The 22,534-nt window shown below is 50.3% G+C and overlaps 1 protein-coding gene across 6 annotated transcripts in view; it reads right to left on the bottom strand.

The window, feature by feature from the left end:
- Positions 1–703: 703 nt before the first annotated feature.
- Positions 704–22,534, bottom strand: part of MBD6 (methyl-CpG binding domain protein 6) — a 38,062-nt gene continuing 16,231 nt past the window's right edge. For all 6 annotated transcript variants that reach the window (XM_053295091.1, XM_053295092.1, XM_053295090.1 and 3 more), the window contains 9 exons: positions 17,690–17,855; positions 14,024–15,277; positions 12,732–13,282; positions 11,143–11,296; positions 7,821–8,002; positions 6,463–6,951; positions 4,923–4,972; positions 4,668–4,743; positions 704–2,330 (listed from right to left, as the gene is read on the bottom strand). In XM_053295091.1, the coding sequence (XP_053151066.1) occupies positions 2,256–2,330; positions 4,668–4,743; positions 4,923–4,972; positions 6,463–6,951; positions 7,821–8,002; positions 11,143–11,296; positions 12,732–13,282; positions 14,024–15,277; positions 17,690–17,855 (2,997 nt within the window). In that variant the 3' untranslated portion in view covers positions 704–2,255. The remainder of the gene's footprint in view (positions 2,331–4,667; positions 4,744–4,922; positions 4,973–6,462; positions 6,952–7,820; positions 8,003–11,142; positions 11,297–12,731; positions 13,283–14,023; positions 15,278–17,689; positions 17,856–22,534) is intronic.

The following is a 22,534-nucleotide window of genomic DNA, read 5'->3' as shown; positions in this document are numbered from 1 at the left end:
TCCTGTCTACTGCAAGCTGGTCTAGTATAGTGTCCAATGTGTGTGCCAGGAAACCGCCCCCCCCTCACTGTGGCTGTGAACCTATTGGGTGTCCTTAGGCAAGCTGCTATTCATTCAGCTCTCCCATCCGCAATATGGAGCTAATAATACTGGTCCCCTGTCCAGGCTTTTTGTAAGGATCAATGAGGTGTAGGTGGAACATTCTGAATAGTCAGAAAAATCACTGAATAGAATGCTTAGGAATACAAGCCTAGTCATGAATTCAGAAATGGAACTTGGTTTCTCTAGAGGTATAAATCTGAAACTGTCAAGGTACTTTGAGAGCACTAAGTTGGCTGGCACAGCAAGATCATTTCCTGCCAGGGAGCGTGCAGTGCTGCAGCCTCTCCCCAACCTTATTTATTTATTTTTACATTTTGTATCCCGCTCTTCCTCCAAGGAGCCCAGAGCGGTGTACTACATACTTGAGTTTCTCCTCACAACAACAAGCCTGTGAAGTAGGTTAGGCTGAGAGAGAAGCGACTGGCCCAGAGTCACCCAGCTAGTATCATGGCTGAATGGGGATTTGAACTCGGGTCTCCCCGGTCCTAGTCCAGCACTCTAAGCACTACACCACACTGGCTCCACTTTGAGGCTCCACTCTGAGACCCTGGGCCAGCTCTCTTGCAAAAACAAAGCTTCCAAAAGAACAATCCCATCAGGCTTTGTTTTAAATACATATTTTAATACTTGATACAAAACACACACCCCCAAAAATAAACAAAGAAAAAGTAACTTCAATCTAAGCGTCAAAATATTTTCATCTGTTAAATTAAAATTCGCTTCCATAGAAAAGCTACAATTCACAATTGTGTAATTTTTTTTTACAAAACAAAATTTAAGCTCAAAGAAGGAAAATAGGTTTTTCCCCCCGTTCCTTTTTTTTTTCTTTATACAAAAACAAAGGCCGAAGTTGGTTGGTTGGTTGGTTGAAGTGCACGGAGGGGGTGGGGGTGGGGGTAAGGAACAGCGCAACCTGTACAGTATCTACACAGTGCTTTTGCATAATGCGTCGAGAATCACAACCCGGGGGAGGGGACGTGGAGCATTTTGGTCTTTCAGAGACAAGAGGATTGTAGTGTGTGTGTGTGTGTTATGATGGGGAGGCAGGAAGCAGATGAAGGGATTGCTCTGTCCAAGCTGGATCACTCATGCTCTTGGCACAAACAACTCCACTCCCTTAACCTCTCCCCCACCAAGGTTATGACCTGAGTGTTCTTTTGAGGACTTGTTTCAAGGGGGAACAAACAAATATGCAGATCAGGGTTGGGGGGGTTGTGTGTAGGGTCGGGGGAGGGCCCACTTGAGGCTCTAGAAGTCCCAGGACCCCAGTTCCAGCCAAGGAAGAGAGCAAGCCCAATCATCCCTCAGGCTTTGCCTCAATGCTACTTGTGTCACAGTAGCATATGCATGGAGGTGCAGGGGCTGCGTTGGAAGGAAGCAAGTGAATTTCTGGGCTGTTGGTGGGAGTGAAGGCTCCCTGAGCAAGCGTGGCTTATTTTCCTTATTGCTTTGTACCTTTAGCACTGGGGCAAGGAACTCTGCGGGTGTGTGTGTGTGTTTTTGGTGAGGCAGAGAGCAAGAGAGAGACTGACTGATTCATGTACTAAAACCCTGAGCCGGTTCTCACCCGGGTGCCGTAGCACACGCAGGTCTGAGGTAAGGTGGGAAGTGAAAGGGCAGAGGTGGCCCCTTCCTGGAGCACGCGGCCCTTGCTACTCCTGCTGAGGTGTGGAGACCAAAGGGAGGGGGAATCTCGTGGAGCGGGGAGAGAGTCATGGAAGCAGGGGCAGAAGAGGCCCCCCCGCCAACGGCAGCAAGGAGCTCCCCTTCAGAGTATTGCAGACATGGCTTCAAGAAGTGCTATGGGTGTCCCCAGCTCTAGAGCCCCTTTTGCCTCCCCTCCTCCCTTCCCCCTACCCAGATAATGCTGAGACCAGAGCTGCACCTTGTGCTTTCAGGGGCCCCCCGTGGAGAGATTCAGGACCCAGGCAACTGGTGAAGCTACAACACATTCATGGCTAAGGCGCCAAGAGCCCATCAGCAGCATCAGGTTCCCTTGTTGGTATTTCTCCCATCCCCCCCTCTCCCTGGTGCCTGGGCACCAGAGGCGAAAGGTGGTCACTTGCGGGTAGGGAGAGTCAGAAGCCGGGATGTACGAGGCTCTGTTTGCTTCGATGTGGTCAGTGGTGGAGGCCCCCTTGGGTCAGACGATGCTATGTGGGTAGTTTCCTCCGCCTGTTTTTCACAGGCCGGCCAGGCCGTGGCCGCCGAGCAACAGAGTAGTCAACCTAAGAGGGGGAGAGAAGAAAGGTGCTTGACGCTCACTGGGCAAGATGGGAAAGCTCAGAGGTAGGGGCTGTATCAAAGGGGGATGCCCACGAGACTCCTATACCAAGCCCACTTTAGCACAGAGTGGGGCAGGGAGAACGTGAGTGGGAGTGCAAGGTGGGGGGGGGGAGGAGGGGGTTTCAGAACTGAACCCAGCGACCCTTCTTGCTTGCTCCGCTGTATCCCATCTCTCCCCCCATCCCCACAAGAAGGTATGGGAAAGCACACAAACTGTAACTCTTGCACAAACGTCAGCTCTTCCAGCTCTTACCTAGCCGAGACTGCCCTAGCTCAGGGGTTCTCAATAAGGAGGTACTGAAGGGCTTTCGGGGGATACGCTGAGCCTTTTGTGCTTCTACATGCTGCAGTCATGTGATTTGTTCCCCCATCTGAGGATCGCTGGCTTGGAGCCCACGTGTCCTCAGCAATGTGTTTGCTGCAGAAGGGGAGGAAGGAGAATGAAGACCTTCCCGTTCCTGACTGGCTACATGCTGGAACGCAGTCTGAGTGACATGCTTCAGAAGATTAGCACTGACTACACCCAATGAATTGAAAGAACTGCCTTCCTGAGTTCAGGCAGAAGAATATTCTAACCTGTGAACTGAGTCATAGTGCTGATCCGATCTAAGCCAGTATTGTCTACCCTTCATGCATCTGATGTATTGTGCAAAAGTGTATACAACAGTAAATGTGTTAAGTGTTCCAGGTGCCACAAGACTCTTGGATGTTCCAACTGGCAGTGGCTCTCCAAGATCTCCATCACTGAGCAGCCTTGTTTCCACTCGAGATTGAACCTGGGGGCTTCTGCACACAAAGTATGCCCCCTTCCACCGCTAAGCTCCGAGCCCTCCCCACAAAAAAAGAGGATGCAAAAATGCATCTCCATGGGAAGCACTTTCTGTTGCTTTAGAGCTTCTCTCTGCAAATAAAGAGAGTGAGCAGCTTCGCTGGCTTGTCCTCATAACAATCCGAACAATTGTAAGGCACTTTGCATGTTTAAAAATGGTGAATTATGAATACCAAACTGTCCTATTTGGAAAACTGTGCAGTGGCAGAACAGAAGCAGATGAACGGGGGCTGCCATACAGTACAGCAGTCCTGCACAATTTCAACTCTCCAATTGTTGGACTACAACTCTCATCATCCTGAGTCACAGTGGCCAATAGCAGTGTTTGGGCGCCATTATGCATGACAGAAGGCAAAAAGCCAGATCTACGGAACACAACCCAGTGGGAAACTGTCCTGTGCAAACCCCATTGAAATCCCCAAACCTTCAATTACTTGCCAGAACACAAGCAGGGGAGTTTGGACAGGAAGTTATGAAGAGGGGGACCATCAGAGGCCCCTCTAACTTGCACTTTGTCCTCCATCTTTAAAATTCACATTTCCATGTTTATGCTCATCCTGAATTCATAGTAAGGGAATGACATGTTCATTTATTAGCTTTTAAAGGAAAGCTAAGCTAGGAAACCCGGTGAATTATCACGGAAGCCAGAAGCCAGACTCTTCCACTTGTGACACCATTTGGAACCATGCAGTGTATTTGCAGGTCACCTTTTCAGTGACAGTGGCTGGTTGTGGGGGTTTGAAGGGAATGATAATCTAGAGCAGTGGTTTCCCAACCTGGGTTCCTCCACATGCTGCTGAACTACAACTCCCACCATTCCCAGCCACAATTTATTGTGGATGGAGGTGATGGGAGTTGTAGTTCAGCAACATCTGGAGGAACCCAGGTTGGGAAACCACTGATCCAGAGCCACTGCTTAGGGCAACGAGCAGGGATGATGGTCTGAACCCAAATGAATGAAGTCTTGGGACCAGTCTGTCTGGACATGGGCTACAGTCCCTGTCAAGGCCTACTCTGTAAAGGTGATGATGGTGGAGAGCGCTTACTTCTATGCTACCCTTGGGCCACCCTTGGGTGAACAACACCACATTTCTCTGTGGTGGGTGTTTGTTTCCCTTTGAGACCCAGAGAGTCATTTAAAGGGATTCTCAGTGTCTCCTTGTGACCTGCTTGAGAAATATTTTGCAGGTAAAATAGTTTCCCACCCTCTGACTTTGATGTTGTGTTGGGTGCAGTTCAGCCTTTCTTGGTTCTGTTTGCCTTCTTCTGTCCCAAAGGATTGGATGAGTTTTTGTTTCTGCAGCCTCCCAAATGCAGAGCTTTATCATTGACTTGTCCACAGTGGTTCATAATATCTGGTGGTGGGGAGGGGCTTATCTATCCAGCTACATCTGGGAGGTAGTGAATGCCTTGTTACAAAAGGAGGTGGTAGTGTAGGGGTAGTACTTACCAATGGGCTGGGCCCTGGATCAGTACTGGGACCCCGGATCCGTGTAGTCTCAGAGCGGGCATTGGGCCGGGGACCGCTGCAGAAACCAAGCAGGGATGAATGAGAAGAGGAACGAGCGAATAATGGGATCTTAAGGTTAAACACTCTCTATTAGAGTTAAAAACTCACAAGCAGCCACTGCTGCTCCGCCCAACTCCCCAATTCTGCTGCCTCCAGGCCATGGTCCCATCTCTTTGTGGGCACTATGGTACTTACCTGCTTTTCCTCCTCCGGCCACGTCGGGATGGTCGCCTTCCAGGAGGGCCCTAGAAGGAAGATTATTAAACGAATGAGTGAGCATTTCCTCCTCATAATCTGCTTACTAGAATTCCTATGGAACCATCTATTTTTCTCCACCACTCATATCTTCCTAATCCCCTTCAACCCCTGAATTTTTCTGAGCTCATGCTACAAGGGCCAGCTGACACATGCACTGGAATGAAGTGGTGAAAGCTTTCCTGAACCGTACTGTTTCAGACGAAAGGTCTAGGGTGTATCTTATGTATATATGGGTGGAGCGGGGGGCGTGGATGTCTACTGACCCATTTCCAGTGAACCACTTTGCACCTGCTGGGTGCTAGGATTCTTGCAAAGAATGCTAGATGTGGTGAGTCTTGATCCAACCCAACAAGGCACATTTTAGGTTCTTAAGAGTGCAGACTTAAAACTAGTTATGCCTTAACTGGCAAGGAGCCTGAATATGCACTTTTGATATTTGAACTGAACACACATGAGTGGACCATGGGGTTTCTAGTTTCTAAAAGAAGACCCTGACCACATAAGACTGAAGTCAACCCACCCAATGCAGAATGCAAGATGGGAAAGCTTGGTCAATAGTCAGTTGAGTCTATACGGGGCCATGATGGTCTCTTGCAGTTATGAAACATGGTGGCAGAAGATTCTCAGATTCTCAAACATGAAGATGACGACAACTGGGGCCTCATCAGTGAAGGAAAGATGGCTCAGATCAGAGACATCCCTCCCCATCAAGAACATACAATTATTAGAATTATCTTGCTGGGTGAGACCAAAGGTCCATGAGTTCAGCACTCTTGTCTCCAGCTAAGGCTGTCCTGGAAGTTTTCAAGCATGACAATATAATACAGTCACTCCTGGAAACTGGACATATACTAGCCCACAGCAGTTGCACAATGCGGCCTCCATTATTTCCAATGGAGGTAGCACTGCACAAGTTTGAGCTGGAGAGGAACAGCCCTGTTCCACAGCAGCACAGGTGAGCTTTCGATACGTGTAGCAGCACAAGCTGTGCTGAACCAACCATATTTCACTGTGCTGTATGGGAACCTCTGTCTCTGAATATATACTGCCTGCCACCCCCAACCCAGCCAACTAGACACTAAGCATCTTTTAAAGTGGCTCTCTTATATTCAGCCGGGGGAAAGAGGAAATCGTCTCTATTTAGCCCAGCATAGTGTCTCTCCCAGAGGCTGTTGCTGGTGTCTCCCTTGTGTTTTCTGCTAGGTTTTGTTGCTGCTGTTTTTTAAGACTGGGAGAACTTTTGGGACAAGGAACCATTTTCTTATATCTTTTGCTATGTAAACTGCTGTGTGAATTTTGGGGTTGAAAAGCAGTATATAAATATTTTCTCCATTATCATCATTCTCATTGTCGCCGTCCTCTTTCTAATAAATATGATCGAAATCGTGCAAGGAATGCTTTTCCAGTCCTTAGGCCAGTCCCTCGAGAGGCACCCATCTCCCAGTCACTCCCTCCCTGGCTCCAGCACCTGGCATACCTTTATCTCCTGGACAGCGAATGGCCCAGCTTGGCTTTCCACGCTGCTAGCCACCATCTCTCCGTTGCAGCGCCAGGCAGGATGGGACGGGGGCCCTGGGCCCAACTCGGGAAGCTGGCCGTTGAAGTGCCGCCTGCCCCTGCCCCGCCCACCGCCGCGCCGTCCAGACTTGCCGCCTCGCCCTGGCCCCCGCGGCAGGCTGCTGCCTGAGTCCCCGTTCAGCTCTTCCGCGCCGCGCCTGGGCCGCTTGAGGGGGGAGTGGGAGCCAGGGGCCTCCTGCCCAAGAGGGGCCTCCTGCTGTCTTGGCCCGGCTTGCTCGAGAGCTCTGGGCGGCTCTAAGGCACTTGTGGGGGCTGTGTCCGTGCAAGGGGGCAGCACAGTGCTGTGGCCGGGCTCTGTCTCCGACACCGAGGGCATGCTGGGCAAGGGTGGGGCCGGGGCTTCGCTGGGTAGCAGCGGCTTCTCTGGGGCCCCAAAGCCAGGACTCAGCTAGCAGAGAGAAAGAGGGAGGGAAGAAGGAATCCGTCAGCTTCACCTATCCAGTCTCTGGGCTTCAAAGCTCTCTTGTGCAAAATATTATTGAAATTCGTCTCTGTTAAGCCTACTAAAGCTGACCTAAGAACTCAAATATTCATCTTTTCAGTGACTGCCTGATTTACTTCAGCCTGTCTCTTTCTTGAAGGTCACGCCGTAGTGCTTTGATTTATTTCCATTGCCCTTATTATCCCTCGCCCAACTGGATGTTGATCCTCTACCACCATCCCAGCAGAGTGTACTGAACAGGATGTTGGACTTTGACCTGAGTTTGAATCCCCACTCAGACCCAAACTACACATTACACATAAACACAAGTTATGGCAGCCCAATGGCTCTTTGAGAAGAGGACACCCCATTCCTAGTGGGTGCAGACAGGAGCAGCTTTGCCACTCGTGAGTGTTCCCACTGAAAGCCACTTTCCAATTCTAGAATGACTCCTGTTGGCCTTCCATTAAGAACTCATAGGCTGAACCTGATGCTCACTGGGTGACTCTGGGTCAGTTGTCCTCTCAACCCTGCAGGGTTGTTGTGAGGGAAAACTGGGGGAGAAGGCAGCATGTATGTTGCCCTGAGCACCTTGGAAGAAGGATAGAGTTAAAAAAAAAAAAGGAACAAACAATAATAATAAAACAACATTCTTGCCTCCTCTATACTGAAATAGCCCAAACGTTTCAAAATAATATAAATACAGCTTATTTATGTGCAATGCCCCCCCCCCCCGCCCGCCATCACTAAGTAAAAATGTTTACTCTGGGGGGAAACTCAACCCCCCTAAAAGAAAAACTCACCCCGCAAGACAGGCCACCCTCCGCCACACTTACTTGCAAGCTCTGAAGGAGGCAGGCCAGGGGGTTGGAGCCTGCCAACAGGGGCAGCTGCCCTTGGAAAAGCTGGAGCCCGAGAGGCCCCTGCAGATTGGGCGGCAGAAGCGGCTGCTGGGCCTGGAGCAGGGGGTTGCCAATCAACGAGGGACCCGGGGCTGGGTTCAGCGCTGACAGATCGCCTGGGTGGGGAGAGAAGGCCAGGAAATGAGCCCGGCCAACATCCAGTTTCACTAGTGCCAGGAACAGGGATGGACCACACAAAGCTTAGAGCCTGGAGGGGGCAAAGACTGGAACCGTGAGAGTACAACAGAATAATATCTGTCACTCATAAAGGGAAGGAGTAAATAAGCTGGCACCCAACTCAGGTTATTTCCCACTACTCTGATCAGCATTCAGGATTTCTAAATTCAGAGAGCCAAATGTTTCCCCCCCGAAAGGACACCTACTCAAATCTAATGAGAGTTGTTTGAGAATTTGTGCAAGAACAGCCAATGCTCCCTCAGCTGTGGCTCAATTTGGCAGCCAGTCCGCATTTGTGGTCACCACTGCCCTTGCCCCTCCTCCACGGACTCTGACCTGTACCAAGGATTTGGGGAGAGGAGCAGGGCCTGCCCTCTGACTTGCTGCTGTGCTGCAGCCCACACACCGCAGGCCTGCTAAGACACCGCCTTAAGCTCCTCCCTCAGTCACGTGCCATGCTTGAGAGAGGGGCAGAGGAGCACTTGCCCTGGGGAGGCTGGGAAGTGCTTTCCGATTGCTGTATGCAGTCAAAAATGAAGCCGGGGTGGGGGCTGGAGGGAGGCGTGGTTGCCACAGCAACCACATTTTCAGATACATGCTCATGGAAGTGATACGCACAGCACGCACATCATGAAGTGTGCACATTATTGTTGCAACTAGTAATTTTAAGCCCGTTATAATAACGGGCGCTAGGTTTTTCCCCCCTTTATTCCTTCTTCCTTTCTCTTGTCCCTTTTCTTTTTCCTTTCCTTTCTGTTTGTCTTCCTTTCTTTCCTTTCCTTCCTTTTCTCGCTCTTCTTTTCCCTCTCTCTCTATTTTTTTTTTTAATTATTCTTTTCTCTTTTCCTTTTTTCTTTCTCTAATGGGCGTGCTCTGTGGGGGGCGGTCCCCCCCCCCGCTTTGTTCTTTACTTCTATGTCTCCTGTTTTCCTCCCTCTTTGTTTCCCCCCCCCTTCTCTCTCTTCTCTCTTATTCCTTTATTTCTTTTATTTTATGTATTGTTCTGTCTCCCTTCCTCAGTCCTTGTTTTCTGTCTCTCTGTTATGTTTGTCTGTCTGTCTCTTTCTCTCTTTCTTTCTGTCTATTCCTTCCTCCACTCTCTTTTTAATTTACCCTTCCCTCTCCCGTACTCTCTTCTTTCCTTGCTTTGCCCCCACTCTGAAAAAGTCCCGAAGACGCCTATGTGACCGCGCACCCCACAGCTTGCTGTGAGCTGAGTCTCTCCCTAAGGAAGCGGCTTGCTCTCACTGCGCTTCTGCCTGAAGGCAGCGTGGCTCGGCTGCCACGAAACTGAAAGCAGCGGTGAGGACTGGAGCGTCTGGCTGGGGCACAGACTACTTCCTCGCTGCAACTCAGCAGCACCGTCAGTTGCTCCTGCCGTTTCAGCGGCCCTTTAAAGGGGCAGGGCCTAGTCACAGCAGCAGTAAAAGTTTACTCTGCGTTACAGAGCGGCTGGCTGAGGCCACTCCAGTCCCGGCGGCGATGCTGCTCTCCCGGGAACAAAGCGGAGGCGGGAGCGTGCACGCGCGACGGCTAATCCGGCAGGCCACCTTTGCAATCTCCAACTCAGCTTGCTCTGGGGGTAGGAAGAGGCGACAGGGGCGCCTCATCGTCGGCCCGGGCACCTGCTGAGGGATCGGGCAGCTGGGAGGGCGGGCAAGGGCCCCAAAGTCTCCCCCCCACCTGGTTTCAGCGGCGCCGCCAGGCCTCGGTGGCGGCTCTGCCGCCACCTCGGCCGGCTTCCCCCGCCGCCTCTTCCTCCCGGCCAGCTTTGGTGGCACGGCCAGGCCTCGGCCATGGCTCTGCCGCCGCCTCGGCCGCGCCGCGTCCTCCCCGCAGCCTCCCCGCTCCTCCAGTTTCCCCCGCCGCCTCTTCCCTGGTTTGGGGGGGCTTCCCCAGCTTCTTTGCGGCGGTTGCTTCTGGCCGTCCAACATGGCCGCCTGGTGTCGGCGGTCGTGTCTCCCTTGGGCTCTTCTGGGCCTGCGCTTTGCGCAGGCCCAGAACAGCCCAGGGAGACAGGGACGCAAACACCAACATTCCAAATCCACGGACACTCACTTAGGGCTTTATTATATAGGATGGTAAGTGTAGGATATAAATCCTGCCATTAAACAGGGATCGTGGCGCACTTATTCCAAGAGTGGAAGTGCCAAAGGCACTGCCCCTGTCAAACCCCCCCCCCCCCGCCCGCCCCATGTATCAGAGAAGCCTCAGATGCAGCCTTCTTGTACAACGAGGAGTCCTGCAGTGCCTTACAGACGCACACATGAGTTCAGAGGAGAAGGGGGAAGGCTTACAATGGAGGCCAAAAGACCTAGAAAATCCAAGATGTGGCAGGAGATATGTCATGTTATCATTCACACAGTTCTGTTGCTCTTTGGTACACACACAAATACACACATAGTATTCATATCCATTCAGGATTGGGTCCCCCCCCCTTTTGTCATTTGACTTCCTTCTTTCATGGGTTCTGATTAGTTGAAGGTACCCCCTTTCAGAGTAGAAACATTACTATGAAGAGCACAAATTAATACAGGGGAGAATCCAAAGCTTGGTAGTAGTGTATCAGCTCTGCAGACAGAAGGTCCCAGGTTCATCCCCTGGCATCTCCAGGTAGGAGACGGCTGCCAGTCAATGTGGACATCACTGAGCGAGACAGACCAATGGTCTGACTTGGTACAAGGCAGATGCATACATCCAGTTCATCCCCAAAGAAGGTACCTAGTGAGAAATCACAACGCCAGAGAGACAGTAATTGCTCCCCCTTTTGTTGTTTATACTTTCTGTAATGAGAGAGCTCCACCCAGGCCCAATATACTTGGGTCCTTCCACAGGATCACATGTACTACTATGCAGAGATGACGACTCCCCCCCAGTTGTGCTGTAATCTCGCTGCCCTTCCCGAAGCAGACACTGTAGGACGGGGGTTCCCAGCCTTAGGTCCCCAGATGTTGCTGGACGACAACTCACATCATCCCCAGCCACAATGGCCAAAGGGGGGATGATGGGAGCTGTAGTCCCACAACATCTGGGGACCCAAGCTGGGAACCCCTGCTGTAGGAGAAAGGCTTTAACTCACCCAGAAGCGTGGTGCTCAGCAGTGGGTTTACAAGCTGAGGCATCAGGGGGTTCAGCCTCCCTGAGGTGCTGGGGGTGCCCGGGGCGGTGCCCTCAGTAGTCGTCGATGTCGTGCTAGTGGAGGTAGGTGCCACAGGAGTGCTAGCTAAGCCAGTCTGAGGCAGAAGCAGAAGAGAGGGATGAGGGGCAGGTGAAGAAAACCAGGACAAACAGAGCAACTGACTCAAGGAACAACCAAAACTCTCCCTGTAACCCGGCACTGCCACATTCTATGCCGGCCAGGGCTTCTGCCCTTGAAGCAGGTGCGGCTTCTCCTACTAGGGAAATAGGGTAGGGCTGGGTCATCTTATCAACCTGCCAAATATCATCCCCATGTCTCTGGCATGACCAAGAAACAAGACGCAGGGTGGGCAGACGCAGAGGTGGAGAGTCTAGGCAGAGAGCAGTGGGGTTGAATAAGGCGCCAGTGACCCTCGTGGTGTCCCTGAGTTGACCTTTTACTTTCTCCCATAAGTGAAAAGCTACCCGTCACTCCTATGGAGAAAATAATGCTGCACTTGAGGACTTTGTTGTGGGGAGGGGGTGCAATGTGTGTGTCTGTGGGGGAGAGAGATGCATTGCACCTCCCAAAGTCCTTGCAGTACACATTGCTTCCTTCCATGTAAACCTCACCCTTCATACTGACAGGGATTTTGCTAGTACTCAAAGAAAGAAAGAAAGAAAGAAAGAAAGAAAGAAAGAAAGAAAGAAAGAAAGAAAGAAAGAAAAGGTTAATATGGAAGGCATCAGTTCAGTAGAACTGCTCCATTAGCATATGTGAAAGTCATGCTAATTCCAAACCCCACTTTTTAAGAGTTATGAAGCAATGGAGAAACAATTATATATAGCAATGACATAATACTTTTCAAATGTTCATGCAGTACTTTATATATATTATCTCAATAAACAGTCCTGCAAGGTAGATCAGAATTTATTATTCTCCTCTTGCAGAAGGGTCGCTGTGACTGAGTGTCTTGCCTAAGGCCACCTAATGAGTTCATGGCTGAGGTGAAGTTTGAAGCAGGGATTTCTTCCCGCACGTTTAACCAAATCTAATGTATTGTGACCAATTAATATTTATAACTAACAGTGTTATGCATGAGAATAATATTTAAGAGACTGAACAGTTGTTTCTTAACTTCTGTCCTGGGTCCTTTGGATAACCCAAAGAGTTACAAATTCTGTAAGCTTTTCAGAGTAGGGTTCCTGCTTATGATACACCACACACATTGATAGTGCAGCATGAATGGTTAATAATAAACACACTATTGTTATTCAATAAAACACCACGTCTCCAGCCACTGCAGGCTGTCCTTCAAGCCTTCCGATACATGAGGCTGGAGGCTTCTCCATCCACTTCGGTTTTGCTAAAAAAAAAAAAAGGTCATCAGCCTGTGAACGTATCACAGAAGTGCTTTGAAACGGAATAGAATTCCCTCAGACACAGTTCCTCCCTTTCCCTGGAAGTGGCACCTGTGGAACTCTGGCTGCCCTCATTCTTTGAAAAGGAACAAAAGGTCCTGGGTTTTGACACAGGGATGGCCAACTTACCTGTGTAGGGCCTGGCCCAGGGTCAGAAGAGCCCAGGCTAGTTGCCAACAGCGCTGAGTTTAAAGCTAGGACAGTCGGAGAGGTGGAAAGTGCTGGGAAGAGCAGGGGCTGCAGTGTTTCGGGCAGGCTGGCAAATGGCTCCAGCAAGGGCTCGGTTGTCGCGGCTTCCCTCTCCCCGTCACATGCTGCCTCTGGCAGTGCCAGCAGGGATGCAAGGAGTCCACTTGGTGGTTGCAGCAAATCCAGGCTGGGCAGCACCAGAGGCAGCAAAGGCTGTCCCTCTGGCTCCCCCTGCAGGTTGAGAGGGGGCAGCGGTGTCTCTGGACCCAGGGTCAGCGAGAAGGGGAAGGAGCTCAGAGGGAGTAGCCCAGGAGGTAGAGCATTCCCAAACGGCAGTGCCTGTTCCTGTGCCAGGAAGGGGAAAGGATCGGTGCCCGAGGGCAGCGGGCAGCCCAGGCCCCCACCCTCCACTGCGCTGGTGGTGGCAGCGGCTGCTATGGGGCTGGGGGCTGGAGGGGCTTTGGGAGTCATCGGCGAAGCAGAAGCGGCACCTGGAAAAGAAAAGAAAAGACATGGCACAGCCGTGACAAAGAGGAAGGGCAATATCTGTGCCTCAGAGACACTGACTTTCCCAGAATGCACTGCACTTGCCCTTTACCAGGAAACCTTGTACAGAATCTGTGTGCTAAAGGGCTCCACCCATGGTATTTGCAGCCTGATCCTACCCAGGCTTACTGCAAAGTAAGTCCCACTGAATTCTATGGGACTTCACAGGAATATCGGAAGCTCTCTTATACTGAGTCAGACCATTGATCCATCTCGCTCAGTATCATCTCCACAGACTGGAAGCAGCTTCTCCAAGATTACAGGCAGGAGTCTCTTTCAGCCCTATCTGGAGATGCCGCCAGGGAGGGAACTTGAAACCTTCTGCATACAAGCATGCAGATGCTCTTCCCAGAGGAATGCTCATGTCCCCCATTCAAATGCAAACCAAGGTGGGCCCTGCTTAGCAAAGGGGACCATTCATGCTTGGTAGCACGAGACCAGCTCTTCACCCAGGGAAGGATACACACCTCAAAGGCGATGAGGTGGGACAACCTTAACACGTTTGCGGGGCCTTGGGACTCAGCCAGGTGGATGGAAGAGTCACCCAACCTATGACTCACGGCCTTCTTTCTCCGAGTGGAGAAAGGTGGTTGCCTGGCCTGCAGTGGACAATTCTCACTCCACTACTGCCCGCAGACCTATGCTTGCTTCTAGGAAGGGTCCACCAGGTGTCCACTTGAACATACCTGGGGGGCCATGGGATCCAGGTGGAGAGACAGGAGGTTTTGGCTGTGGGAGGCTCCCTGAGATCTGTTCGGAAGACGCGGAGGCCAGCTGCCCAAAGAGACTGAGGAGCTGGCTGTTGAAGTCCTGGAAGGAGGGCAAAGAGTTGGGGCTCTCGCCAGAAGGGGTCAAGGGCAGCAGGGGAAGCCCAGGCGCCGGCGAGCTCACAGGAGGGCCAAGCAGGCTGAGCAGGGACGACAGCGGCTGGACTGGAGCCGCCAAGCTTGGGGGTCCGTTCTTGGCCTCTCCTGCGGGCGGCTGGTCCCGAGGCCGGGCGAGTCGGGCTGGCGTCTCCTCATAGGCAACCCCAGCCTGCCCGGAGTGGGAGTCCTTGAGCAGGCGCAGGACAGTGGGGGAGCGGCGCTGGCGCCGAGGCGGCCGCCCACCCACTACAGAGAGCAGCAAGCGGCTGGGTAAAGTGCTGGCAGCCAGCTCGTCTGGACGCCCCCTGCTGGCCAGCTGGGCCTTGGCGGCTGCGCTCAACAAACTGCTGGCTGGGAAAGAGCCTGGGCCCTGTGGATGAAGCAGCAGCAGGCCGGACGGTCCTTTGCCTTCTGGGGCAACTCCTAAGGGCACTGAGGGCAGGTTATTGCTGCTTTGGTTGGTTAAGGCGTTGGCCAGGGGCGCTGCATCCAAGCCAGAGGATTTGGGAGCCGGGCGGTGTCCGGCGAGGCCCTGCTCCGAGGAAGCCGAGGAGTGCCGAGAGCGTTGCGGGGAGGGCTCAGTGCTGCCTGCCGGTGACGAGACGGAGGAGAGGGTAGTGGGGGCAGGCGAGCCGGTAGCACTAGTCTGCAGCCCCAGTGGCACAGGGCGGTTGCTCCAGGGGTTGCTCTCCTGACCTGGCACCACCTCATCTGGCGGCGGTGGGAAGAGAAGTCCACTCGAAGGATAGGGCCGGGGTGGTGCCTCTGGGAGGGCCTTGCTGGGCAGGAAGGAACACCCGGAGGCATTCAGTTCAGCAGGGAAGGTGGGGCGGGTGTTCCCATTGATGGTGGCAGGCAGACGGCCTGGGAAGAGGTCCCCAAAAAGAGCATTGTGGTGGCGGGGGAAGGAGGAGCTCTGGCCGGGCCAGGTGTTGCCATAGCGATCGGAGGGGCACTGCAGGTAGGGTTCTGGGCCCTTGGCCAATGGGTTAGGAGCTTTGCTGGGAAGACTCTGCTGAGGGCGACTGCTGGGTCCTGGCGTGGGTGGGTGAGACGGCTGGGTCAGCCCGGCCCCTGAAACAGAAGGGATACAAAGGAGATATCACCCTCCAAGGACAAAGACACGTGGTATAGCTCTGAGGCAAGTGGGTGGGGTGGGAGATACAGCAGATAAAAGCAAGAGGTGCAATGATCACGTAAGACCAAGCGAATTTCCACCGTGCATGTTGAACACACAAGGGGAAGTTGTTAAACAGTTAAAACTGGAGCTGCTAAAGTTTCTGAAAGCTGAAGCACAACGTTTTTCAATTAGAAGTAGAGGTGCAATTCACGCTTCTAGCAAAGAAAGATTATGAAAGGAGCACAGACCTGTGTTTCTACATATGTTGCTTATCTAGGTGTGCCTCTCGACAGGAAGAGGGAAACTAGAGCAGTATCTCGTACAGAGACACAATAGGTGGCCTCTTTAGAGGGAAGGTAAATCTGCTGTGTCTCTGCATTGGGAGTAATTGAACCAGGGACACCTGATGCAAAGACTCAGCAGAAGTGCCTGTTCTCACAGAGATACTAGGAATACAACAATACCATACAACGAATATTTATATACTTCTTTTTAAAAAAAGTTCCCAAAGCAGTTTACATAGATATAAATAAATAAATAAGGCTCCCTGTCCCCAAAGGGCTCACAATTGAAAAATGAAACATAAGATAGACACCAGCAAGAGCCACTGAAGGCATGCTGTGCTGGGGATGGATAGGGTCAGTTGCTCTCCCCCTGCTAAATAAAGAGAATCACCATTTTTAAAAAGTGCCTCTTTGCTCAGTCAGCAGGGGACTTGAAAGAAGGCAAAGCCAGAATACTGAATCATGGCAAACCTCCAGCCGATAATCTTATCTGTGGGTTGGGGCTTTGGCTTCAAAGAAACCTTTCCTTGACCTGCTTCTTATGGCACAGCTGCAGTTTAGGGATGTGCATGAATGGGTTTGGAGGCCCTTTTACAGACCTCTGAACCAGTTCAAAGGTGGTGGTGGGTAGCTTTAAGGTGCTCTTACCCCCACCCCCGCCACTGTGTCTAAAAACAGTCCTGCGGGTCATCAGTGTATCTCCTTGCCGTTCCGGTGTACGTCAGACTGGAAGTGCCCAAAAGTACCTGTGTGCATGTTGTGATGTGCGCGCGCACACTAAGCACTTCCGGTCCGACGTACACCAGGGTGGCAAGGAGGTATGCTGCCGCCCCGCAGGACCATTTTTAGACCCAGTGCTGGCGGGAGAAACGTGGCCAGGGTGGGCTGGAGAGCACCCTCCCCGGACCTTAAAGCTATCTCCCCACCTTCGAACCGGCAGTTGCTGGTTCCGTGCACACCACCACTGCAGTTAGATCATAGCATATAAGCATCCCAGCAAATAGGACTCCGCCAAGTCAGAAAATATCATTCCAGAGTAGATAAAAATCTATCTATCTATCTATACTTACCAGTTAAATTTGCTTTCTTTTTTAATGTAAATAAAATTCACCGCCAATATGCTACACCTACAGTTACAGTATCTAAAAATGCATTAAAGGCTCCCTCTCACACATCTGTGACCTACCAATCTAACATGGGCATTCAGTCCAGTTTCCTGTCCATAAGAAGCAACTATTTTGTGTAAAATAGTTTTGCCTTCTGCATCCTTTTGCTATGTACAGGTAGTAGAGCCCTTTCTCAGTTTGAAAAGCTGGAAATGGTGGGAAATTCACAGAGTTGTATCCAAGGTTCCATTCCTCCGAAGGAAGACTCAGGAGGAAGGGAACCTTTGAATACTACCCATTGTATTTGGGAATATTCCCAGCTTCTTATCCACAAATATGAAGGGGTTTTTTGATTGCATCTTTGCAATCATCTCAGGGCACAGGTATATAACATATAATCTGAGCCTAAAAGACACATGTCATAACCAGCACAGATATGATAGTCAAATACATACTGCAAATGTTTCTTGAACTAAGGACGAAAGAGTTTTCAGCAAGGGGAACAGGACAAAAACTAAAGGAAAGGAGGAAAGGAGGGAGGGAGGGAGGGTGAGTGGTTGGGGAAGGGCAAGGAAAAGAGCATTACAATAGAGCTTTGGCCATTGTGACCGAGGATGATGGGAGTTGTAGTCCAACAACAACTGGGGACCCAAGTTTGAGAGCCCATGCCTTAACGGTTAAGAATTCCTGAGTATTCACCCTTGCTTTGTGAATTTAACACAGACTGGAGAGCTACAGGGTTGGAGTGAAAAAGTAGCCCACTGAAGACTGAAAGCAGCTTATCCTGAGATACAGCAGTGGGAAACAGCAAGGCCTTGGCACATTCTCCTCCTGCCAGTTCTGTGGGACAGGAGCAGGACAGGGGTGAGGCTGGCCGGCCTGCTAACCTGGATCCAAACACGCAGTACTAGGCCAGTGCAACAGAAGAGAATGGAGAGGAAACAGGACGGGGACTCACACAAGAGAACACAGTTACCTGGCCCCAGGTGCGGCAGGCTCAGTGGCCCATGGCTCTCCATGCTGCGGTAGAGCGTGGCCATGGCCACAATTTTCCGCCGGTGGTTGCACAGCTTGGTCATGTCCTCGTCGCCCTTGGTGCCTTCACTCCCGGTCACCATTGCTGCTGGGTCGAAGTTGAAAACCTAACCGTGACAGGGAAAGATTTTTAAATGGAGGACTCATCTCCCCAGCCACGGAGTAGCAGGTGCAAAAAATACACACACACACACAAAAGGAGACTAGTAGCCATTCCTTATCCTGACTTAGAATCAGGATCAAACATGAACAACTGAGGTGAAGGGCAATTTTCTCATCCCACGTATTACAAACATGTGGAGCTGCCTTCTGCCGAGTCAGACCACTTGTCCTTCTACACTGATTGGCAGTAGCTCTCTCCAGAGTTTCAGGCAGGGCTCTTCCTTGGAGATACCAGGGAATGAACGACATGAATGGGCAGATCAACCCTATGTATGTTTTCCCACCTAAATGCTATATGGAGGGTTTAATTCCTACATTTATATCCCACCTTTTTTCTCCAAGGAGCTCAAAGGAGCATACATGATTCCCACTGATCCACGTTATCCTCACAACAACCCTGCAAGGTAGATGACAGTAAGAGACAATGACTGGCCCAACTTCATGGCTTAGTGGGAATTTGAACCCAGACAGGGGTGCAGACAGAGGGGAAGCCTGAGGAGCAATTCCTCACATAATGTTTTTGGTGGCGGAAGGAAAAACGGGGAGATATGGGTTATTAGGTTTGGTGGGGGATGTTCAGTAAATGGGGCAGGGGGACTCCTCAGACTCTTAGGGGGAGATCTACACCCATGAACTCAGATCATCCTGATCCTAGTCCAACACTCTAACTACTCTGATTATAACTGTTGTCCTAACGACCACATGATGCAGATCAGTGCTAACTCCTTCCACTAATTCTTTACACACAGACATCATCAGACCTAGGAATAAATAAGTTCCCAGCAACAAACAGCCTTAATGGGAACCCAGGGATTCCAATAGAGGGAAAGCAATGGACTTTCAGGGCTGGGTATACTATATACTAGGAACATAGGAAACTGCCATATACTGAGTCAGACCATTGGTTTATCTAGCTCAGTATTGTCTTCACAGACTGGCAGCGGCTTCTCCAAGGTTGCAGGCAGGAATCTCTCTCAGCCCTATCTTGGAGAAGGCAGGGCGGGAACTTGAAACCTTCTGCTCTTCCCAGAGCGGCTTCATCCCCTGAGGGGAATATCTTGCAGTGCTCACACATCAAGTCTCCCATTCAGATGCAACCAGGGCAGACCCTGCTTAGCTATGGGGACAAGTCATGCTTGCTACCACCAGACCAGCTCTCCTCTCCTAAAAACAACAACTCACAAACCCAGAGCGAATCCAAATTCTGCCCCAGCTAAGGCTGAATTCTGCAACCTGAATAAACAGGAAGTCAACAAATCCAAACACAGTTTGCATAATTTATTCTGCTTCTTAGCTTTGAAGGGAGAGAGGCAAAGAGAATGGAGCACACAGAAACCCCCACCTGCTGCAGCCGCTGAATTCCTCATCAGACTCTCTCGACCACCCATCTCTAAATATTACCTCTCAAGTTTTCAGGCATATGTTTGCAGCAATAAGGGCGAGTAGAAGTCTGCTCCCTCACTCCTTAAGGAAAGCTGGGATGCTCAGGATAATGAATTCTGATGCCCATTTCCACACCTGTGTGGGGCACCTCACAGAATGCACAAAGCGCTGATGATAATTTCCTGTTCCCTGTGTGGCAGGTGGCTCTCCCCCACCTTAGAGGCAAAGAAGCAGTTGCCTCTCTGTACCAGCTAGCCTCCTTTTATCCCCGGCAGCCCTGCATGTTTGGTTAGGCCGAGAGAGACAGTGACAGACCCAAGGCAGCGGCCACTGAGGGAGCTTCATGACAGAGTGGGTGGGGATTTGAACCTAGGAGCCTGCTGGTCCTAGTCACTACCACACCACCCTGGTTCTCCAAAGGTTTACCTGGGGTCCTTTATCCTAGGAGGCAGTTCACACAGGTGACCGAGAGGCCTAACAGACCCAGTCAGCCTCTGGTGTGAAGTGAGTGTCCTACCTAGAACATTCCTCCTTTCCCACAATACTCTGAAAACTGCAGGAGTTCCTCAGCAAATGCACGGGGGGGGGGGGGGGGTTTCCTTAGCAAACAGCTGACATGGAGCAGAGTTCCCTAGAAGCAGAGGTGGCTTCTAAACCACTGCTCTGGCCAGAAAGAGGAATGTGTCGCTGGCCCTAGGGAGCTCTGGACACCCTGCCAGCTTCTGCTGCCGCTGAATGACAAGCTCTGAACCCATCCAAGCCAAACACACACACATACACACACCGTTCGTTTCCAAAATAGCTACTAGGGGTTGGTGTGGTGCACAAGTCTCGGTCCATGAATCTAACATACTGCTCTTCAAATTAAAGGGCAGAATTTGGCAGAAACAGGTCTGAGCTGTGTCTTTTTCTAACCCTACAATCACAGAGCTGGAATGACCCTTCCAAATCATTCTAGTACATCTCTCTACAAGAAGACAGAACACTCCAAACTGCATGTATTCTCTGCAAGCTGAATTCAAAGCAACTTTGGGATATTATAAAAATTAAACAAACATGTCATTTTTCTCATTTTGCCCAATTTAATGTTACTCTCCTCCACTTCTTGCATCATTTAATCTCTCTTCTGCTAGTCCTGGGGAGGGACAAGGAGTTATACAGGGCAAAGAAATCCCCATCTCCAACTGGAAATCTTATGCTGCTACCCCACTAGGATTTCAGAAAGTGTTCTTCACACGCTTTCAAACACACTTTTGCAACCATGAGGGCTACAAACTCCTTTTTTAAAAAAATGAAGGTCAGAACTCTCATACTTCTCATGAAGCTACATTCTGTGGCCAGTGCCACATCCAACAATTTCTTAGCATGTACAAAATCACAGCCTACACACAACCCCTACACTTGCCCCCTCTCTGGTGCTGCTTATACTATGGGAGCTGGACTAGGACCAGAGATAGCCAATTGCTGGAATCTTATTTGTAAATTAAACCCATTGCTTCCAGATGGTTCTTGATATAACCTCTCTTCTTTCTGACACCTTGCTAAATATATAAAAACCTATTCATATATTTCCCTCCTCTGTATTCCCCCCCCTTTCCTTTTTTGGGGTGGGTGGGGGCAGGGCTTGATATACCTGGCTTCTAATGGAAAGGGACCCTAAAACTACGGCATGAGGGACCCTCCAGATCCCAGGAACAGTCTTCAACAACTCCAACTAAATGATTTCAGATAACAGGATCGAGAAAGAGTCTTCTCTGCTTGAGTCCTGGCAGAGCTGCTGTCAGTCAGAGTAGATAGAATGGAACTACATGGACCAATGGTCTGCCTCAGCATGTCAGCAGCTTCACATGTTCTTCAACCTTTTCCTCATATGGCTTACTACTAAACTTAAATAGCCTCATCATTCTTCTTGAGCTGCAGTGCTTCTTGAGACTGAAATATGAACAAGATTCCAGGTACTCCAATGAGACTTTACAGATCTAAGTTAGGCATGACTAAATTGTCCTTTGATTTCAATGGGACTTCCTCAATTAAATTTAGTCAGGATGTCAGTCACAGATATCTATACTAGGCAGAACTCAAGACCTTGAGAATCTCAGGGTTTTAAAAAAAGGGTTCTAGCTCTCATGCTAGTGAGAAATGGCTTGAAAATGCAGGAGGAATACTTGGTGATGTCCTGGTGCAAGTATCCTGCATGGCCTGAGATGTCTGTACTTTTTGCTTAAACACACACACTCTATACAAAACTATGTGCCAAGGTACTGTAATTCAAATTCTGCACCAAGAAAAGCTGAATTGTACAATTTGAATAAATTGTGCGTTAAGAGAAAGTATGCAAATATTGCTTATATTACATCATTTCCCTATGATTTATACTATCTTGCATAATTTATTCTGGTTTTGCTTGTCAGAGGGAGTGGCAAAGAGCTCTGCAGGCTGAAATCTTCAGTCTCCACTCTGACTCCTGAGAATCCACTGGGCACTGCCCAATTGCTTTCAAAAGCATACCTTCTCAGCCATAAGAACTAGAAACTTGCTTTAATAATACTAGAACCTGAGATACACAGGAACCTGAATTCAGTGCCCAAATATCACATCCTGCACTCCTGTAGAACTGAAACACACACACACACACACACACACACACACACACACACACACACACAGAGAGAGAGAGAGCTATTTACTTAGTTCCTTAGCCCTCCCATTACTAGCAGAAGCAAAGTGAATTATTCAGAATAAGTATATGCACATTTACATCCATTGACACAGGCTGCAAAGTTCAGTTTTAACAGTCAGAATTGGCATTGCCCTTTTGCACCATGGAGTCCTTCAACTTTTGCCATACACTATAATAACCCCTCAAGTCCGCTGTCAGCCACGCTAACGCTTAGTAGCCATATACACTCCCCTCTGTCCCCTTCTTTATATTTGAGCACTTGGTCCCCCCCCGCCCCCGCCCCCATGTTCAAGGCTTTATATTTGCCCAGGAGAAAGAGGAAGCTGAAGAGTCTCTCGAGCAACAAGGGTAGCCCACCAGGAGCCTAGAGCAGCAACAATCGCTCTCAAAGCAGCAGGTGAAGGAGGGAGGAACACAAGAAGTCACTTGGGAGGCACAGATCCCAGAATGACTCTTCTAGAAAGGTTCTCTACTAAGGGAGGTACAGTATTCATACAACAAAAATTAACGTTTGTTTATTCACATTAAAGCAGGAGATGTAGCAGATTTTTCCTGTGGGCT

The sequence above is a fragment of the Hemicordylus capensis genome, chromosome 2 (genome assembly GCF_027244095.1).
Source record: "Hemicordylus capensis ecotype Gifberg chromosome 2, rHemCap1.1.pri, whole genome shotgun sequence".
Classification (NCBI taxonomy): domain Eukaryota; kingdom Metazoa; phylum Chordata; class Lepidosauria; order Squamata; family Cordylidae; genus Hemicordylus; species Hemicordylus capensis.
This window is presented reverse-complemented; position numbering and strand designations above follow the sequence as displayed.